The 18,858-nt window shown below is 35.4% G+C and overlaps 1 protein-coding gene and 1 long non-coding RNA gene across 4 annotated transcripts in view; both read left to right on the forward strand.

The window, feature by feature from the left end:
• Nucleotides 1-18,858, forward strand: part of Esf1 (ESF1 nucleolar pre-rRNA processing protein homolog) — a 63,445-nt gene that overhangs the window by 24,101 nt on the left and 20,486 nt on the right. For all 3 annotated transcript variants that reach the window (XM_010634100.3, XM_010634099.1, XM_019208936.2), the window contains exon 10: nt 16,922-17,043. In XM_010634100.3, the coding sequence (XP_010632402.1) occupies nt 16,922-17,043 (122 nt within the window). The remainder of the gene's footprint in view (nt 1-16,921; nt 17,044-18,858) is intronic.
• Nucleotides 2,930-9,952, forward strand: LOC117285219. Its single transcript, XR_004516206.1, has 3 exons — nt 2,930-3,789; nt 6,945-7,131; nt 9,876-9,952. It is a non-coding gene; the product is annotated as an uncharacterized LOC117285219 (long non-coding RNA).

The raw sequence follows: 18,858 nt of genomic DNA on the forward strand, positions 1-18,858 counted from the left end.
TATGTTGAACCTTTAGATTTTTATGATATTATACTTCAGTAAACCACTGAGGGTCACTATGAGATTATATCTTTTGTTGGTTTTTCTGTGGCCTGAATCTCCAAAGCATTAAGCTCTTTAGAAAAATAACTGATCTTAATCACTAACACTTGTTGAATATAGTTTAGTTTGAGTTTTAAAAGGACTTTTAGTTTGCACTAAACTTCCTTTGTACATTGGTTTAAACCATATAGTAACATGTACAGTTTAATCCCTTAATTGCAAAACATTAAAGGATATAGATAACAGGTTTATGAGTGTAACAGCTGAAATGAATGAACTACTCTTCCTATTGGTACTTTGTTTCTGTATAGATGTCATAATGCAGCCTTATTGATTGAGATTATAAATCAGTAAAAATGCTGGGCATAGCTGTGAACCCCTGAAATCCCAGCACTTGGGAGGCTGAGGCAGGAGGATCATTGCAACTTCAAGGCCAGCCTGGGCTACATAGGCAGTTCAGGGCCAGCCTGAGCTACACAATGAGACTGTTTCAAAAAAATATATAAATCAGTGAAAGTGTTGATTTTGGGAATTTAGAACAAAGTTATAATTCATTCTTTTCATGTTCATATCTAGTATCTCAAATTTTTGCTGAAGTTCCTTGCCTGCCTCACACTAATTAGTAGATAAGATGATGCATATAAAATTTTCATCAAGACTGGGTATTTAGCTCAGTGCTGCCGCACCTACCTCACAAGTGTAAGGTCCTGAGTTTGATCCCTGGTACCGGAAATAAATAAATAAATAGATAGATAAAGTTTTCATTGATGAATGTGCCTCATTAGGGAATTTGTAACAAATATAAATGAAGAGTACAAGTATATCAGTTTTATCTCTTACATATTTTCTATTTTAATCGCTCTATTGCCTTTTTGTAGTAGATGGTGTAAGCTGAATATAAATACTATCTATGAAATTCCATCCAGAATGTGAATAATGCCATCTTACTGATCTCCAAAGAGATTATATATAATGTCCTCTTTTTCTTGGATGTTTCTTGTTTAATAGATTGAAAAAGATGTTTGATGCTAGATACGATGATAAACTCCTTTAATCCTAAAACTCTGGTAGAATGAGACAAGGGAATCACAAATTCATGCTCAGCCTGGACAACTTAACGACTTAGTTAGTGAAACTCTATCTCTAAAATTTTTTTTTTAATTTCAAAAGATCTGAGCATGTGGCTCAGTGTGAAGACCCTTGGTTCAATCCCCAGTACCAAAAGAAAAAATAGACATACGTCAGTATCCCCAACTTTTCCTTTATTACCCATCAGATACTTATTGAACAACACCTACTATGTACCAGGATTTATTCTAAACACCATGTGAAAAAATAACAATCCCTGACCTCAGAGGCCTTATATTTTAAATATACCAGTAATGAAGAAACAGATGGTAAGAAAAGTATGTGAGCAGAGATCAGAGAATGAGCTGTGCATCGCAAGCAGAAAATTAATGAATGAGTAGCCTTGATGCTATAATTTTTTAATTGTGTTTGAAGAATAACAGAGAGCAGTGTTGCTGAAATGTAGAAACTGAAAGAAAAATGAGGTCAACAGGGAAACTTGAGCCTCTTATGAAGGTCTTGTAGGCCATGGATATGAAATTCTCAGAGAAACCATTGGAAAGTTTTGAGCTAGGAGCTGTGAGATCTGATTTTTATTTTTAATAGTGTCACTCTGGCTGATTTGTAGATTGAAGCAGGAACAAAGACAAAATGGGAGAAATTAATCAAGAGGTGGTTAGAGTAACGCTGAAATAATAAAATGATGGGTAGAACAGTTTTCAAGAAAACATCAGCATCTTTGTAATAGGCATGTAATAGGCATGTTTAAGATGCCTATTACAAAGCAAATGCCAAGAAGTTAGTTGCACATATAAAAAAGTTCAAGGAAGGAGTGTGGGCTACAGATATGAATTTAGGAATCTGCGTTATGTAGAACTCTGAGTGAATAAGAACAAGAAGTTAGTGAATATAGGTAGAAAAGACTGAAAAAGGTTCAAAAACTGGTCAACAGAGCCCCCTAGGATTTATTGAAGACAGAAAGGACTGCCCAAAGCACCTAAGAAAAATCTACCAGAGAAGCAGGAAGAAATTCAAGGTTGTGGGATATCCAATGGGAAAGGAGGTGAAAGTTTAAAATACAAACTAAGAAGGACCATTGGATTTAGCTAGGTAGAGATCATTGGTAATATTGAATAGTTTTGGTGATGTGAGGGGTCAAAGTGACTAGTCCAGGGAATGGGAGACAGCAAGTACAGGCAACTCCTTGTTCTAAATTACTTGACTATTAGAAAGTTGCAAGCTTTATCACATTTCACCCCTAAAAAAACCACTTCTGAGAGTAAATCCAAAAAGAAAGACCTTCTTTCTCGTACAATGCCATTATCAGACTAGAAAATTTAGTATTAGTAGTCAAATTTCTTACTCATAGTAATCTTTGTAGTTCTTACCTGATCCAGAATCTAATAATTTTTAAAGTGTGCACAATAATTGACTAATGAATCCCACAATCTGCTATTGTTTTTCTTTATAATTCATGCAAAAGTTCTGGATAAGAATCCTCCATATATATGAGATGTGTATAATGTGTATGGTGTGTGTGTGTGTGTGTGTGTGTGTGTGTTGCATTACCCTTTATCAAGAGATGTATAATGTTAGTTTGCAGTATTGTTGGTGCTGTTAACTTTAATCACTCAATTAAAGTGGTGTTCAACTGATTTCTTGATTGTCAAAGTACATTTTCTCCTTTATAACTGATAAGCAATTTGTGTAGAGATAGTGTGTGAATATTCTCTTTTCTTCAGTGTTTAACCAGGTGGCTTCACAATTTTTGATGACCCCTGCCTGAGTATATTGCTGATTGTGAAATGGTAATTTTCAATTTCTTCCATTCTTTCTACATTTGTTAGCATTCTGGGATCCTTCTCTATTCCTTTTCTAAGTCACTATAGACTTATGGTTTGACCTGTTTTGGTTTCTTATGGTGAATCACAGAAAAATGAGGAAGAAGCTAAAAGGGAAAATGAAGTCTAAAGAGCATTTTTCTTTAAAATGGCAAGAAAAACAAAAACAGCATGCCATATACTTTTGGAAATAATCTGCTAAGCTGGGGGAAAAAAACAAAAAATAAATAATGCAGGAACTATGTCCTGAAATAGATAAATGGACTTGGGCTATTTTTGCAAAAGTAGAGGAAGTGGCCTTCAGTACATGGGCATACAGTTCTTCTATTGTAACAGCAAAAAAAAAAGTCAGAGAATATGGTCACAGAAAAAGTAATGGATACATATGGTGTAGGGAACTTTTAGTCCTTTTCTATTTGTGTTTTTTTATAAAACAGAAGGTATGATCAACAACTGAGTGCAGAGAGAAGGAAGGAGTTAGAGTATTGAACAATGAAGGTATGTGATAGTTACTAAAAATAATGCAGGAAAAGGAAATTTAATGGGATTGCTGAACAGTAACAAAGATGCACTTGAAGATGATGGTTGTATAAAGTAAGATGATTTGAAATAATCAGATCTTTCTTTAGTTTATTTAATTGTGTGCTACAGAAATGAAGTAAAGAAAATATTAGATTAAACCAATCTTGAAGTTTTGTCCACCAAGAATGACCAAGCAAGAGAAGGGAGAATGGAATGGACTGAAAGATAAATGCAAGTGATGATTGTAATGACAGACCATGTCTTTGTTGAGTTAGGAGGGAAACAAGGGTACACAAAAGGTAAAGAAAGATGAAAGGTAAGAGAATTATGGATTCTTTATAAGAACTGTTAGACTTGGGTTTTAGTAAAATGAAAAATTGGGGTGGTAGTTAAGAGTATTATGTTTGAAGTTAAATCGTAGTTAAATTTCAGTTTTTGTTAATGACACAGTCCTACAGCTGAGTTTCTGAGATATTGTGAAGTGGAGAGACAATAAGAAGGAGCTCAGTGAACTGTGAGGCCTAAAGTGTTGGAAATCTCATCAGTGCAGATATTGAAATTATTAAGAATAGTGACAGGGCTGGAGATTTAGCTCAGCGGTTCGGTGGCCTGCCTTGCAAGCACAAGGACCCGAGTTCAATCCCCAATACCAAAAAAAAAAAAAAAAAAAATAGTGGCAAATGGATTGGAGAGAATAGTAGTAAGCAAGGAGCTAAATTCTTCAAGAAATGAAGGGAATATTGCAGTCTGTAGATACCTGTAGTAAGGAGTAGTAGATATTATTGTTTGATAACATCGTAGCCAAAGTTAAGAGCTTAGTCTTCAGATGTAGCTCAGTAGCAGATTACTTGTCTTGCATACCCAAGGTCCTAGGTTCCATCCCCTAAACCACCAAAAAGAAAAATGTAAAGGTTTTGAAGAGGGCCAGCCTCTGGACTAGAACTGGCAGTGAGTACCAAGAAGGGTATACTGTGGTAGAGAACCATTGGGAGGCTGTGTCCTCAAGGGAAGACCAGTTTGGGTGAGGCTCAAATTACTAAGTATTTAGGGAATTTTGCTAATGGCTACTTATGACTGTTAATGAGTAGAAAAGGGTTCAGTCATTGAGAAAGAATGGGACTTGGGAAGAGAAATGATTTGGAAGTTGGGGACTTCTTATGACAGATTTAAATATGAATAAAGGGCAAATAAGATTAATTGTAATAGTCTTGGAGCTGTAATAGTAGTGAGGCTGTGTATTTCATGAGGAAGATCTTGTCAGGAATACCAAGTTCTTGGATACATGGAGGCCAGGAGGTATACAACCTAAAGGGGAAGAAAAGGACTCATGTCTTACCCAGCAAACTGAGTCCATTCTTGACTTCCCTCTGTTGCTTTGATTTCTCTTTTCTTCACTCTATAATTGCAATCCCAAATTTATTTTGGCAGCTGCTCTTTGGCCTTTGTTCTTTTTTTCCCTTCTTTATTTCATTTCTATTCCTCTGTTAATGCTTCCATTGGAAAGCTTAAATGCACAGACACTAGGGACATGATTATATGACTATTGTATATTCATTCTTTTTTTTTTTTTTAATGTTTTTGAATCACTCTTGCATTCATTTTGGTAAGCAAGCCCACTCCAAACATTTTAATTTTCAGACATCTTAAAACCTGTTCACTATTTACTTTTGGCTATATCTCTGTTTTCATTTATTGCCAATGTATTCATTATTTGAAATATATTCACAAAAATATTTTTTGGTCAGAACTTTTAAAATAACCAGATGTTTAAATTTTGAGTTGAGTTTAAAGGAAGGCATTAAATGGAAAATCTGAACTTAAAAATAAGCTCAAAGAATTTAGTTTGTCTTCTTTTTGGTGATGGGGGTTACTAGGTCACCCCAGTGCACTATTATAGTTTGTACAAAGACACACAGCTATTAAATGACTAGATTTTTTTTTTTTTGAGACAGAGTCTCCCTGTTTAGTTCAGATTGGCCTTGATCTCTTGACTTCTCTATGTACCCCACTTTGGCCTCAAATTCACAGCAATCTTCCTGTCTCAGCCTCCTGAGTGCTGTGATTATAGCCTGCACCACCACACCCAGCTAGTGACTACAATTTTAAAGCTTAAGTGTGTGCTCCTTCCATCCTTCCATGAGTCATCCATTTAACAGGTTCACTATAATGGCTTTGTAAGGTAATAACGCTGAAACTTCATTCTATGCAAAACATTGGAATCGTATGGAATGTATAATAAAAAAAATGAGAAGCAGCTAGAGTTATCAAAAATTGTTGCTAGCACATTTCCTCTACAGAGTTGCTAGTAAAATTTCTCAGTGTCTCCTGGAATATTTAAAGATTACTTTCTCTTTTAGTAATACTGAGAATTTTTTAAAAAGATTTTCCAAGAAGTTTAAAACTTTAAGCAAAAACTAAAGATAGCTTTATATTGTTTCAGAAGATGCTAAAATCCCCAGACCTTAAGGATTTCAAGATTAATCAGTCTCTTTCTTTTGCCTACCTAGAATCCCTTTTAAATAAGGGCCTTTAGTTACAAGCATCTAGAATGACTTCTGTAATGCAGTCCTGCCTTCTCTGCTCATATCTCATACCAGTAGTACTACGTGGGATCTGTAGGCACTATTTCCAAACCATATAGTGTTTTGTTTTGATTTTTTTAACTTTGCCGTAGAGTTATATTCAGTTCAACAAAAGAGAATTTGCTGTATGTAATCCTCCCCTACAGCCCACAGCTGATCTGTTTGAAATTGTGAATTCTCTGGTATTTGAAGCAGAACTTTTGCCTGCTCTACTTGTGGTGTTCAACATTGTATCTGTGCTACCTTCCTGACCAGCAAACTGCCATCTTTCTTCATACATGTTCCATATGTTACTTTGATAGAATTCACTTAGGTGACTTTTCAACTATTGCATCATTATTGTCCTTTTTTCTAAAATTGAAGTCATAACCCATAAGTTTACTACTTTAACACATTCATTTTTACGTTGTCTACAAATGCATATAGTTTATTATACTCTAGTTTTACATTTTACTTTTCAAATTTCATTTATCATATTTTGTTTTATGTGTTTGTAGATTGCCTTTATATCCATAATATTTGTTTGACATTGTATTGTATTCCTGATTGGTAAAATCTTGGAAGCTGGGTATGGTACTGCACACCTGTAATCTCAGCACTCAGGAGGTTAGGGCAGGACAATTGCTGTAAATTCAAAGTCATCTTGGGATATGTAGTGAGTTCAGGGCCAGCCTGAACTACTTAGTGAGTCTCAAAGAACCAAAAATACCTTAAAGGTCAGGTAAGGAGAAATAAAAAATGACCAAGATGAGTTATGTACAACAGGTGACCAAAAAGGTGAATGGTTTCTTTTTTCTTTAACAGTAAGAGATACATTGCCATTAATCCCCCTCAGAATACTCTTCTTTTTTTAACACACTTATCCTATAATTCTTGCCATTTTCTGCAGCAGTTCTGGAAGTCCTCTTTTGTGGGTATATTTACCACATGTGATCAAAAAAGCAGTGAATGATACTGCTGAGTACCATCCAACAGGAAGGCAGGCTCATAAAAACATCGGTCTGTCCTCATCAGTTCACCAGATCTGACACCGTGAGACCTCTGGCTCTTCCCCAAAATCAAAATAATCGTAAAAGGTAAATGTTTTGAATTGACATGGAGGCAGCCACAACAGCACAACTAAAAATATTTAGGAAAGAGAACTTCCAGAACTGTTTTAGAAAGTGGCAAGAATGGTGGTATTAGTGTGTTAAAAATGAAGAGAAATATTTTTAGATTTTTGAGGTAGACTAAGTGCAATGTGTCTTTTACTGTACTAAGTTTTGTAAAAGACTTAAACATTGACTGTATTTATCACACTTTGTATCATATATAGAAATTCCCCAAGATGAATGTAATGATTATGCATTGCAGACATATACCAAAAATAAAATGAGTAAAAATCACTCTCTTGGTGTTATGCTTTAGGTTCTTTATATTTTGTTATTATGCAAACCATAATAACCTTTTATCAAAGTTTTAGAGGTAAAATTCTTAAAAGTAGAACATTTCATTTCTCTTATAAGATACTGTTTTTTGAAAGGGTTCTATTATTTTACAATATTAATTGAGGAACTTTTAATTTCTAAAGTATCAGAAACCGTGATAAAAATATACACAAAACCAAATCTCCTTTCTATAGTATATTTAGATTGTGAAGCCTCATAGAGGATAGACCTTTGGTTTGGCCTAAAACTTAATCCTGCTGTAACACCATATGCCATATTGTTGTGCCCTGAAAGATTTGCCGCCTTTTCCTGTGTCTTTTTGGTTAGGTCATTATAGACATTTGCTCACTGACTATAATGTAATAATGATTTTCAGCTTTGAGGTCCAAATGAACTCTCAGTCTATTCTTCAGGGACATGGAAAACTTTTATCTGTAAAATTATTTGGCATAAACTTAAAAATCTGATCTTATATATGCCTAGAGATGAATACCACTAATTTGACTTGGATGAGGTCCCTTTGGTGTTTGGAGTGATGTGTCTTAGTAAACTGAAACATGTACTTTGAAGGCATATCCTTCCCTAAGAATTGGCTTGCATTATTTGGTAAGGCTGTCTTTGTAGGGCTTAACCAATCTTTTCTTAAGCGTTGTCAGTTTAGATTGTTATAAGACATATTTCGTGTTTGGTTCCTATTGCTCACTCTTTCTATAAAAACATAGGAAGATTAAAATGTTTTAGTCATTTTTTAGATACATAATTTCAATATAAAATTAAAATTATATTTTAAAATACCCTCTTGGAGAAAGGAGGAGAAACTTGTATTTATTGGATCCCTATGACTTATCAGGAACTGTGCAGGGTGCTTTATAAATAATATTAAATTCTTCAGTGATTATGCCGTATTTTGCAGAAGAGAAAACAGAGGCACAGACTGGCTCAAGATCATAAAGCTAAGAGAGAAAACTATAATTTAGACCTTTAAATCTTTTAACCCATTGAAAATTTTTACAGGATATGTACCTAAGTTACTTCTTAAATCTGGAGACTGGCCTCTTAGTTTAGTGCTTTTCCCAATCTGAGTGTTTATCATTTGTGCACAAATATACACATTTTGATGAGAGCTAATCCACCCACCCTTACTAAAGACAGACAGTACACTATTTGAACCATGGTTTAAGTGTTCGTTCTGTTAATACACACTTTTCATGTTTAGGGTATTCTGGAACTTGTCTCCTAGCACGCGTTCATTGTGTTTAAGTTTTACTGGACATTTAGGAATATAATTGCTGGATCATAAGATGTGAATGTTTGACTTAAAAAGTGTAGTGGTATTACTTTACATTCCCAACAGCAGTGCTTTATTTGTATGTACTTCTCTTACTACTAAAGAGATTGAACTATATGTTTTTTCCATAATTCAGTACTTAAGAGGTGTCTTTTGACCATTTTTCTGTTGCAGTTGGGTTTTAGGACTTCTTTATTTTGCTTTGATACTAAGCCTTTGTGTATTGTAAGATACCAACTGCCTTCTAGTTTATAATACTCCTATTTTCTTCATCAGCTCACAACAGAGAAATTGATTTTAATGCAGTCAAATTTATCTTTTATCTTTTATGGTTAGTAGTTTTGGGTTTCATTTAAGAAAATTTTTTTTATACAAATGAGAGCAGTGTACCTCTTTATTTTCTTTTTTTTCCCCATTAAGTTTATTGGTACATTTTAGGTATACAATACAGTTACATTCACCATAGTTCTTGGCTCTTATTTTTTCACCATTCTCCTCCCCTCCCTTTACCACCTCCACCCTTCCCTATTTACAAAGACTTTGTTTTGATTTTTCCCTTTCCTTTGTGTTTGTTTGTTTGTTTGTTTGTGACAGGGTCTCACTATGTAGTTGAGACTAACCTGGAACTCACTGTGTAGCCCAGGCTGGTCTCGAACTCACAGTGAACCTCCTGCCTCAGCCTCCCAAGTGCTGGGATTACAGGCGTGTGCCACCACACCCAGAAATTTTTTCCTTTTCTTATATTCCTCTTTATTTTCTAGTAAAAAAATGACACTTAAATCCTTGATCTATCCAGAGTTGATTATATGAGATAGGGATCTACTTCCATCTGTGCCACATAGAAAAGCTATTTTTTCCTGTTCAGTGTATTGAATAATCTTTCCCTTCCCCTCGGAATCTGTATGTCACCTCTGTCATGTATCAAAGTTTCATAACTGCATGGATCTGTTGCTTAGTTCTCTATTTTGCTGGTTAATTTGTTTGCATATTCCTGACCCAGTACTACATTCATAGAACTAGATAAATTAAGAGCATAAAGTGTGACCTTGCTCCACAATGCTCTTAGGTTCTTGGCTTTTAAGATGTACTGTGTTTACTGTTACAGAGTTGTAGTGTAATGCATCTAGCTAGGGATTTAGCCCAGTGGTTCCACCGCCTGCCTGGCCTGCGGGGTAAGCACAAGGACCTGGATTCGATCCCTGGTACCAAAAAAAACTACAAGACCCAATGGAAAATTATGAAGCGGGGCAAAACCATGACCAACCAATAAGATTACAAGTTCAGTCTCCCAGGTAATATTGATTAAATGGGGGTCCTATGGGGGAGCAAGCAACATAGCAAGTATACAAGGATTTTCATTAAGGGTGAGGGTCAGGGATATTTCCTGGAAAGGCTGGGTTAAGTAACACCTTGCCCCCCCCAGGTGATTGAAACCTCTTTAGAATATCAGTTACTGCTATTTATCCCCAAGGGAAGTGCAAAGGTATAGTGGTTTCTCAACTTTTACAATTCTGGCCTTCGGTGAAGGTGTCTTGATTGTCCTCCATGTTGGCTCCTTGAGGGTGGCCCTGTGTAACTGCCTACAAGATATCTAATTAACTTACCTATCTGCAGTATTCTACCCTCTGAAGAAGTACCCCCTAACTGCTGTGTGTGGGCAAAGGGCAAAGACTGTTCTGGCTACTTCCAGCTGAAGAGGGTCATTGTAATCAGCAGTTAGAGTCACTCTACAGAGGGTCTATCTAAAGGCCTTCAGTAGGCACCTGGTATTGTCATCTTAGTAGCTGCCCATCGTGAATTTTGATTTTTTTTTTTTTTTTTTTGGTACCAGGGATGGAACTTGAGACCTTGCACTTACAAGGCAGGTGGCAGGCACCACTGAGCTAAATCCTGGCCCTAGTGAATTTTGATTTTGATCACTGTCTTGGGTCTTTGTTTTCTTCTGGAAATTCTCAGGGGCCTGGGTCAAAAGTGCTTCTTTTAGAGAGTATTTGCCAGGTGCGTAAGGGCATTTCTAATCCAAGACCTATTGAAACTGAATTTTTGGATTGAAGTATTTGGGGCCACACAAGTAGTGTGAATTCCAACCACAAACCATGGATTTGTGGGCTTGTGGTTATAAATTCTCTTGGGGGGAAATGTATTTTTATTTCCCTTGCTCTAACCATATCCAAAACCTAAACAGGCATGTATTCCCTCTCAATTGTAGGAGGGAGGGCATCATCCATCCACTAGGGCATACTTAAGGATACTGGCTTTATACAGTGGTCTCTGGTGGGACCTCCCACCATGCTCAGACTCTAAATGTCTCCTGCCTCCTTGGCCAGCTGCCCATAACAACCCCAAATCCATACTAGACCATAGTGAGTTTGTGTATGTCCCCAAGGAAAACTCCCTGCTTCTGAGCTAGTTTAGTATTTCGGTTTCACCCTTCTTGTTACCACTGGACTGGAAATTCCATTTGTTTACTTATATCTTAGCCATTCATTTAAAAGTTTTGATTTATTTTCTACCTTGTCCCTACACATTTAAAGATAATAATAGAAATGCTGGGAATGTAGCTAGTCAATGCAGCACCTGCCTGGTAAGCATGAGGCCCTGAGTTCAATTCCTGGTACGAAAAAACAATAATAATAACAAAAGAACAAGTAGTTCTTCATCCTTTTGACCGTAAATTAATTAGCAGAACAATCTCACCACACTTGACCAGGCTTATAGTCTTATTAGTATTACTAGGTGATTACAAACTGCTTGAAAGGCAAAGAAAGTATTCAAATAAAGTGCAGGCAAATACAGGAAACATTAGTTCCCAAATGAAGTCCAATTATTGCCTTGTACTTGAAATCAGCTTTTTAGGAAGATTTGATTCTGAGAAGCATAGACAGTTTTGATGTGTAGGAAACTGAACATAGTTGCAAGTGGAAAGTATTTTAAGGAGAATGAAAGGAGATTTGGAAAGGGTAGAGTAAGATAAGCAGAAATTTAATACAAATATGAAACTTTCTATCCAGAAAAACAGGCTATCAGGCAATCAACAACAAAGTGTTTATATTTATGTATTCAGTGAGTGTTGTGTCTCTACCCTCTATGAATATTTCACAGAAGGTTTTAACAGATTCAGAATTAACAGGTTAGGAAATCATTCCTGAGCATCCTACCTTTAACTTTTTTTTTTCAAGTGCAGTAATGGAGCTTGAACCCAGGGCTCACTCTACAAGTACTCAGCCACTGAGCTATGTCTGCAGCCCTTTAAAAAATTTTTTGACACAGGATCTAAGTTCCCATGTTAGCTCAGGACTTGCCATCTTCCTGCCTCGGGCTCCCGAGTAGCTGGCAGATCACAGGCAGGCCTCACAACACCCAATTTGTCTATAACTTCTTATCCTTATTTTTCACATTTTAGCTGCCTGTGTTGCTTCCATGTAGTATATGTAATAGTATTCTACCAATATTAAATGCAACAAAGAGCATTTATTGGCCATAACTAATTGCTTGTTTTTGCTATATACTTGTGTACTTTAAATTTCATCAGTGTTGCTCCCAACCCATCAGTTGGAAACAAATTTGCTTTTATTGCCTCTTTTTTTTTTTTTTTTTTTTTTTTTTTTTTCTTTTCTGGTACCAGGATTAAACTCAGGACCTTGAGGCTAGTATGGCACCCATGAGCTAAATCCCTGGCCCTAATTTGCTCTTTCATTCAACAAACATTTTCAAGATGTTTGTTGTATACCAGGCCTTCCACTAACCAACCACTAGTTGCCTTCACAGGCAAACGAGCTGTGGCCTCTGCCCTCATGGAGCTTTCAACCTAGTAATTATTGCCAGTGATCATTTTTTTTTAGTTTACATAAATATAAAATTTTAAACTGTGACAAATAGAGGACAGAAGAACATAACATTGTAAGAATTTAGGAAAGATTTATGAAGTTCAAATAAGAAATCCTGAGCCAAGTTCAAAATACTTCAAATCTTCTTTCTCATTAGAAAGATTAATAATTTGGCTTATCTGATATACTTTAAGGATATCAAGAATACACAGTCACCTAACTATATGATGGGGGAAAATGGCACAATGATCCCCTTCACCTGTCTAAGCAAGGTATACTTTGACTCTTGTTATGTGAGTAATATGCCCTTCCTTTTCTCCCCACACCATTGAGAATAACAGCCTAGTTTGAAGGGTTGCCTCTGATATCAGTGTTCTAGAGAACATGTCTGGTGATTTTCCTCTATAGAGCCTTGTACCCAGAATGAATTCCAAGTTTGGAGTTTCGGTGGTAGTGATGGTGGTTAGTTACATTTTTTAAAAGCTTTTGAAATTGTTACACCATCTGCTTTAAAACATACGACTATTTCTAAAAATTGAGCCATACGTGTTCATAAATACTCTCAGTAAAACTTGTCTTCATTTAAATAATGTCCTGGTTTCAGCCTATATCAGAAATCGTAAAATCTGCATTTTATTTTTATAAACAAAGCCAATTATAGTACCTAAATGAATTATTTATGTTCTGCCCTTTGAAGACTTTTCAAGTATTTCATGAGTACGGTCAGGAGGAATGTATAATCTTGTGTTAGTGGATTTTATAAAGATATTCATGACTACTTTTTGTATGCAAACCACCAGAATAACTCTGAATGGATTGTGCTTAAATTATTATTGTCATAATTGAGTCACTTTTGTTTGCAGTTGATTTTATCCCTTATTTGTAGGATTATTTCTGTATTCTTAATAATTCAGCAGTCCTTGGCTATACACTTTAAAAATTTAGGACAAAATTGTGCAAAGCTAATAACAGTTAACAGTAAGTTTTTTTTTGATCACATAGTGGCTTCTCTCAAATGAAGTTAAAAACTGTCTCTGAAGAATGTTCTTCTGCATTTACCAAAAGGCTTCTGGGATGGGCATATTTTTAAGAACTTAGAACATAAATAGCTATGATCTGTGGCAAGAAATTTAAATGACCTCATGATGATAATGAGAACAAAGCATTTTTAAATTATCATGGTGGTGTGGTAATTCATTGCAATGTGTTTGTCATTCTCCTATTTTGGTGTATTAAGGGAGAGCCAGGCCCCCCCAAAAAAATAATTAGTGTGTATTAAACTTAAGATAGTTTCTTTATTTTTAAACAAATTAAATACCAAAAAAAATATTTTAAGAATAAATATTTCATGAATTATTCTAGAACTATAGGTCTTTTTCTTTAATAGTAATAATAATAATAATTAAAAAAACAGATGAGCCTCTTGGGATAAAGACCCTAAGTTTTGATTCATTTTCTGTTGGAGAGAATATGTTCCAAACATGAAAGATCAAACACTTGGCTTGAAATAGGCATCCTTCCTTCAAAACAGATCAATTAAGTGTTTATTAAGTACTTAGTATGTGTCTAGCACTACACTAAATATAGAATATAAAAGAAGATGGCCTTAGGCTGCTTGTCTAGTTAGAAGAGAAGTCATATTCAGATGAAACTTATAAAGTAGAAGGATATTATGTAAGCAAGTACCAAATAATGCATTGCTTATGTAATACACATAATTATATAGCCCCACTTTTCAGAAATGACATCTAATCATTGTCTAGAACAGTTGTTTTCAACTAGTGCTGATTTTGTTCCCCTGAAGGATATTGGAGGCATTTTTGATTGTCACAGATTAGCTATTGGCATCACTGAAGATGTTGTTAGACCTCAAAATTCACACAGTAACCCTTTACATCAAAGAATTATCCAGTCCAAAGTGGCAGCAGACCTAAAATTAACAAAGCCTGAATCTACAAATGACAGTGCCAGTAAGTTCTGAAGTTGTACAAGATGGACTGTCACTTCCTTCTGGATTGTTCAGCTGCTGTCAGTGTTCTTTGCCTGAGGTCCTGAAATCCTTATGTATGATTACTGTATATTCAAAAACTTTCAGAACATTTCATGGAATTTTTTATCAACATAGTGTTCCAGCATCTGTAGCTTTCATCAAATTCTCTTGGTATCTGTAGCTCCCTGGGCTAAAAGACATCATACCAGTGCTCTAGTCACGTACAGGAGATAATACAGAACCTTCTACACCATTGTGCTGAGCTAAAAGTAGAGTTTTCAATTTCAAGGATCAAAGTTAAACAAAAAATTTCGGGGCTGAAAAAAAATCAAACTTTATATTTTGAGGTAATAAAAGTTTTCTAAATGTATATGGAAATTATAGAATGCCATAAAGATAATTATTTAAATATCATCTAATAATAAAATACAGTTCTATGCATTTGAAATTTGAGGTTGGACTGTGTGCTGACTTACAGACATTGCATATAAATTCATTTTGTTACTTGAAGTCAACTTATTTTGTCAGAAGTTGCTGCTTCCTCTGAATTGAGAATCTGAATTTATACTTACACTGAAACATTCAGAGGTTTGCACATGTACACATTTCTCTTAAAAATTTTAGTAAAGTGAATTATGTTTTTCTCATAGGAAATTTTTTTAATTGAAAGAGGTATTTCTGACTTGGCATCTAATAAATCAGATCCTACCAGCAGTATGTCATAAGAACAAATCTGCGTAGCCTTGAATGTATATGTAAAGTAATGCTTTTCTAAGTCTTAAAAATGTGGAGATTAAAGTTTTGTCTTAAAATGCAAAGAAAGGGACCTTAGAGATCATCTGTTCTAGATTTTTCAAACTATTGTTTGGGATTTAATGTCTAAAAGCACTGCAGTTACTTTTTTATATATTTGGACTTTCGACAGATACTCTGAGAGGGGGTAAATGGTGCATGTGGGTGGGAGGGATAGTGTACTTCCCATCTATACCAGCCTCATTTTGCATTAAGGAACTAAAGGCCCAAAGTAGAATGGGACGAGACAGTATGAAGAAAATCCCCACGGCTGACCAATTCTTGTAGACCCTTAATACTTTAAGGTGGAGGAAATGTAACCACTTTGCTGTCCCCTTGGACAGTGAAGGTATAGATTTGTTCAGTGTTCCAGAGAACATTTTGGGTGCAGACAGGGTAGGGCTTCAAATATTTAAATAACATAAAATCTGTTTTTAAAGAATAATAAATGATTTGAAATGGTCTTTTTAAGAGAGACTTGGTTAATCCAGGTCATTTTCTCAGATACATTCTAAGTGCTGTGAAATTAGAAACAATCTTAAGGATACTAAAATTCTGATTTTTTGATGCAGAGTAAGCAGACACTTAGAACATTGAATAACTAGCCTAAGAACACACCTAGGAAGCTACACAGCTAAAATTTGAACTCCTGTTTATCTTCTATACTATTATCGAATACAGTAAGTCCCCAACTTAACATTCAAGTTGCAGACTTTCACAGGTGTATAAGATTCACTTTGTCAGATAATGAACAAGTTTGACTTCTGAACATGCTCCTGAAACAGAACTCATTTATAAATTGGGACTTACTGTATATCAAAAAATCCTCATTTGACCTACAGAATGAAGAAATGTACAAGATACCTAAAAATATTACAGGAGCAAGATCTTTATAGATGAAATATAAGAACAAATAACAACACTAAAACACACAAAGTAGAATGTGAAGTTGGTGGTCCTTTTTGATCTTAACCATATGGTCTCACAGAATGCTTGAAGACAGGTTGTGAGAATTCTTTTCCACCTGGGGGTATTTTGTTTTTTGGTTTTTTGTACTGGGGATCAAACTCAGGACCTTGCACTTGCAGGATAGGCAGCAGAACCATTGAGCTAAACCCCCAGCCCACCTGGGGGTGTTTCAGTGAGGATTGCCTTACTAATTTTAGTTAATCCCTAAAGTTGCCAGGGAACACAGGCTTTCATTTGGGTGACAAAAACAAGTGGAGATAATTTTTATTAAATTAATTAGTAGTCATATCCTGAGACTTATTCACTCTAGAATGTTTCTTAGAGAAATGAAGTTTGAACCTAGAGGATTTTCTTTCGTGCCTTAGTAGTGTATCATGTTGTGTGTGTGTGTTTCTTGATTTAACCTTTGTTATTTAAAAAAATCGCTTTTATAAATGTTGATTCCCTGTAATTGTGCTGTATATTGCATATTATCTTGTTATTATATTAAACATGCATAAATTACATTTGTTTTTGTAAACTTTTAAGTGATTAAACATAAAACATTTTAAACTGAACTTGTTTTTTTCCTAGGCCTTAAAGAAAGTGCTGAAGAGATGGTGAAAAACAAATTGGAAGGAAAAGATAAACTGACACCTTGGGAACAATTTTTAGAGAAGAAGAAAGAGAAAAAAAGACTGAAAAAGAAACAGAAGGTATTAGAGATAATTTTGAAATTTATTGAGTGCCATCTGTTTATCAAAAAGTACCAGATGCTTACCATCCATTATCTCAAAATGTGATCACTCACTGGAGTAGCCCTTTTTATGCGTTCAGTTTTCTGAAATGAGAGGCAAAAATACAGCGGTTATTTTCTGGAAGGCCACATAGTGGTGTACAGTTCTGCTAAGATCCCAGAGCCTCTTCAACCACTATTCTGTAGTAGTTTACCTGACCTGCTATCTGAATAAAAAATATTGGTTAGTCAGTACATCTTGATGTAAAGCAGTACAGTTCCATTCTATGTATTTAAAGAAGAGAGGTGCCCTACAGACTTTTAAGGATATATGTGTTTGGAAGTTTTTAACATTGTGGATTTATGATGTACATTTCTATTTCTTAACATGCATTTTTCACCTTTCAGTATTACATGGCTTTTTCAGTAAGTTATTATCATTAAATGCATTCATCAGAAATACTTTTTCTGTGTTAATATGGTATCTATGGGATGTATGATTTACTGACATTGATCAAGGGAAATTGTATTTTCCAGAGTTTGAATCCTTAGTATTAGTTTTTTTTTGGTTTTGGTTTTGGTTTTGGTTTTGGTTTTTTTTTTTTTTTTGTACCGAGGTTTGAACTTGGGTCCTTGCACTTGCAAGGCAGGCCACCGAACCGCTGAGCTAAATCCCCGGCCCTCTTAGTATTAGATTTTTGCCACTAAAAACATTATACTAGTCATTCGTGTGGGTTATTCTAGCAGTAGTGTCATTGCTTTACAATGTTATCACTGATAATCACAAATGTTACAACTTGGAATTTGTATGGTTAGTTTTTATCCAATTCTATTTATAATTGTAGAATATTAAATGATTTTCCAGTTTGCTGATGGATAATATGAGACTAGAATCCATGATCTTACTGGAGGCCAAAATGGCCATTTGGGCTAAGAAATCTCTTCTTCTTACTACTGCTCTGTATTATTTGTTTCTCTATACACTGTTTATATGTGTTGGTATTGTGATTTTTAAAAAAAATTTGTTTTTATTGGGGGTTGTGGTGGTCATAGTGCTGCGAATTGAACCCAGGGCCTTCTGAAGACTAAGCATGCCTACAGTCTACTACAGACCCACTGAGCTACACTATACTCCTAACTCCTATGGTAACTATTTATTAGAGGGAAAGAGTCAGGAAAATCAGTAAAGGGAAAAGGCAGGCAGGGTTCACAGGAAACCAGGCACCAGTTTCCAAGAGTTCTCCTGTTGTGTGATGAGACAATCAATTCTGAATTTACCAAATAGCTTGTTGGTCAAACTTGGTTACTTATTTTCCTATCCACTTCTGTATGGCTCTGTGACTGTATGCAAGTCATGTCTGCCAGCCTGTTTTCCCCCTTGTGAAATGGTAAATCATGATTATTATTAGGCATGGTCCTTTGAAAACATGTTTTCTAAGGCAGTCCATGTTGGCTACTTAACACCATACCTGGCATAAAATAGGGGATAAGAAATCGTGAACAGCATTATCATTAGTGCTAGTAAATATCAGAGTAGTGCTCTACATTCTTTAAAGGAGCTTAAAGTAGAAGCATAGATAGATGATAGATAGATAGATAGACAGACAGACAGACAGACAGACAGACAAGGGAGAGGGAAAGGGAGGGAGAGAAGAAGAGGAGAGAAGAGAGAGAATAAACCAGAGCTGAAGGAGGTACCTTCAGTGTGAACCTGTGTGGCAAATTCTTGTGAGAAGTCTTCATCTAATGACTCCCATTCCTGAAATTGTGACACACTTGGCCTGGTTTCTCCCGT

The sequence above is a fragment of the Fukomys damarensis genome, unplaced genomic scaffold (assembly GCF_012274545.1).
Source record: "Fukomys damarensis isolate Sample0158 unplaced genomic scaffold, DMR_v1.0_HiC HiC_scaffold_7, whole genome shotgun sequence".
NCBI classification, from domain to species: Eukaryota; Metazoa; Chordata; class Mammalia; order Rodentia; family Bathyergidae; genus Fukomys; species Fukomys damarensis.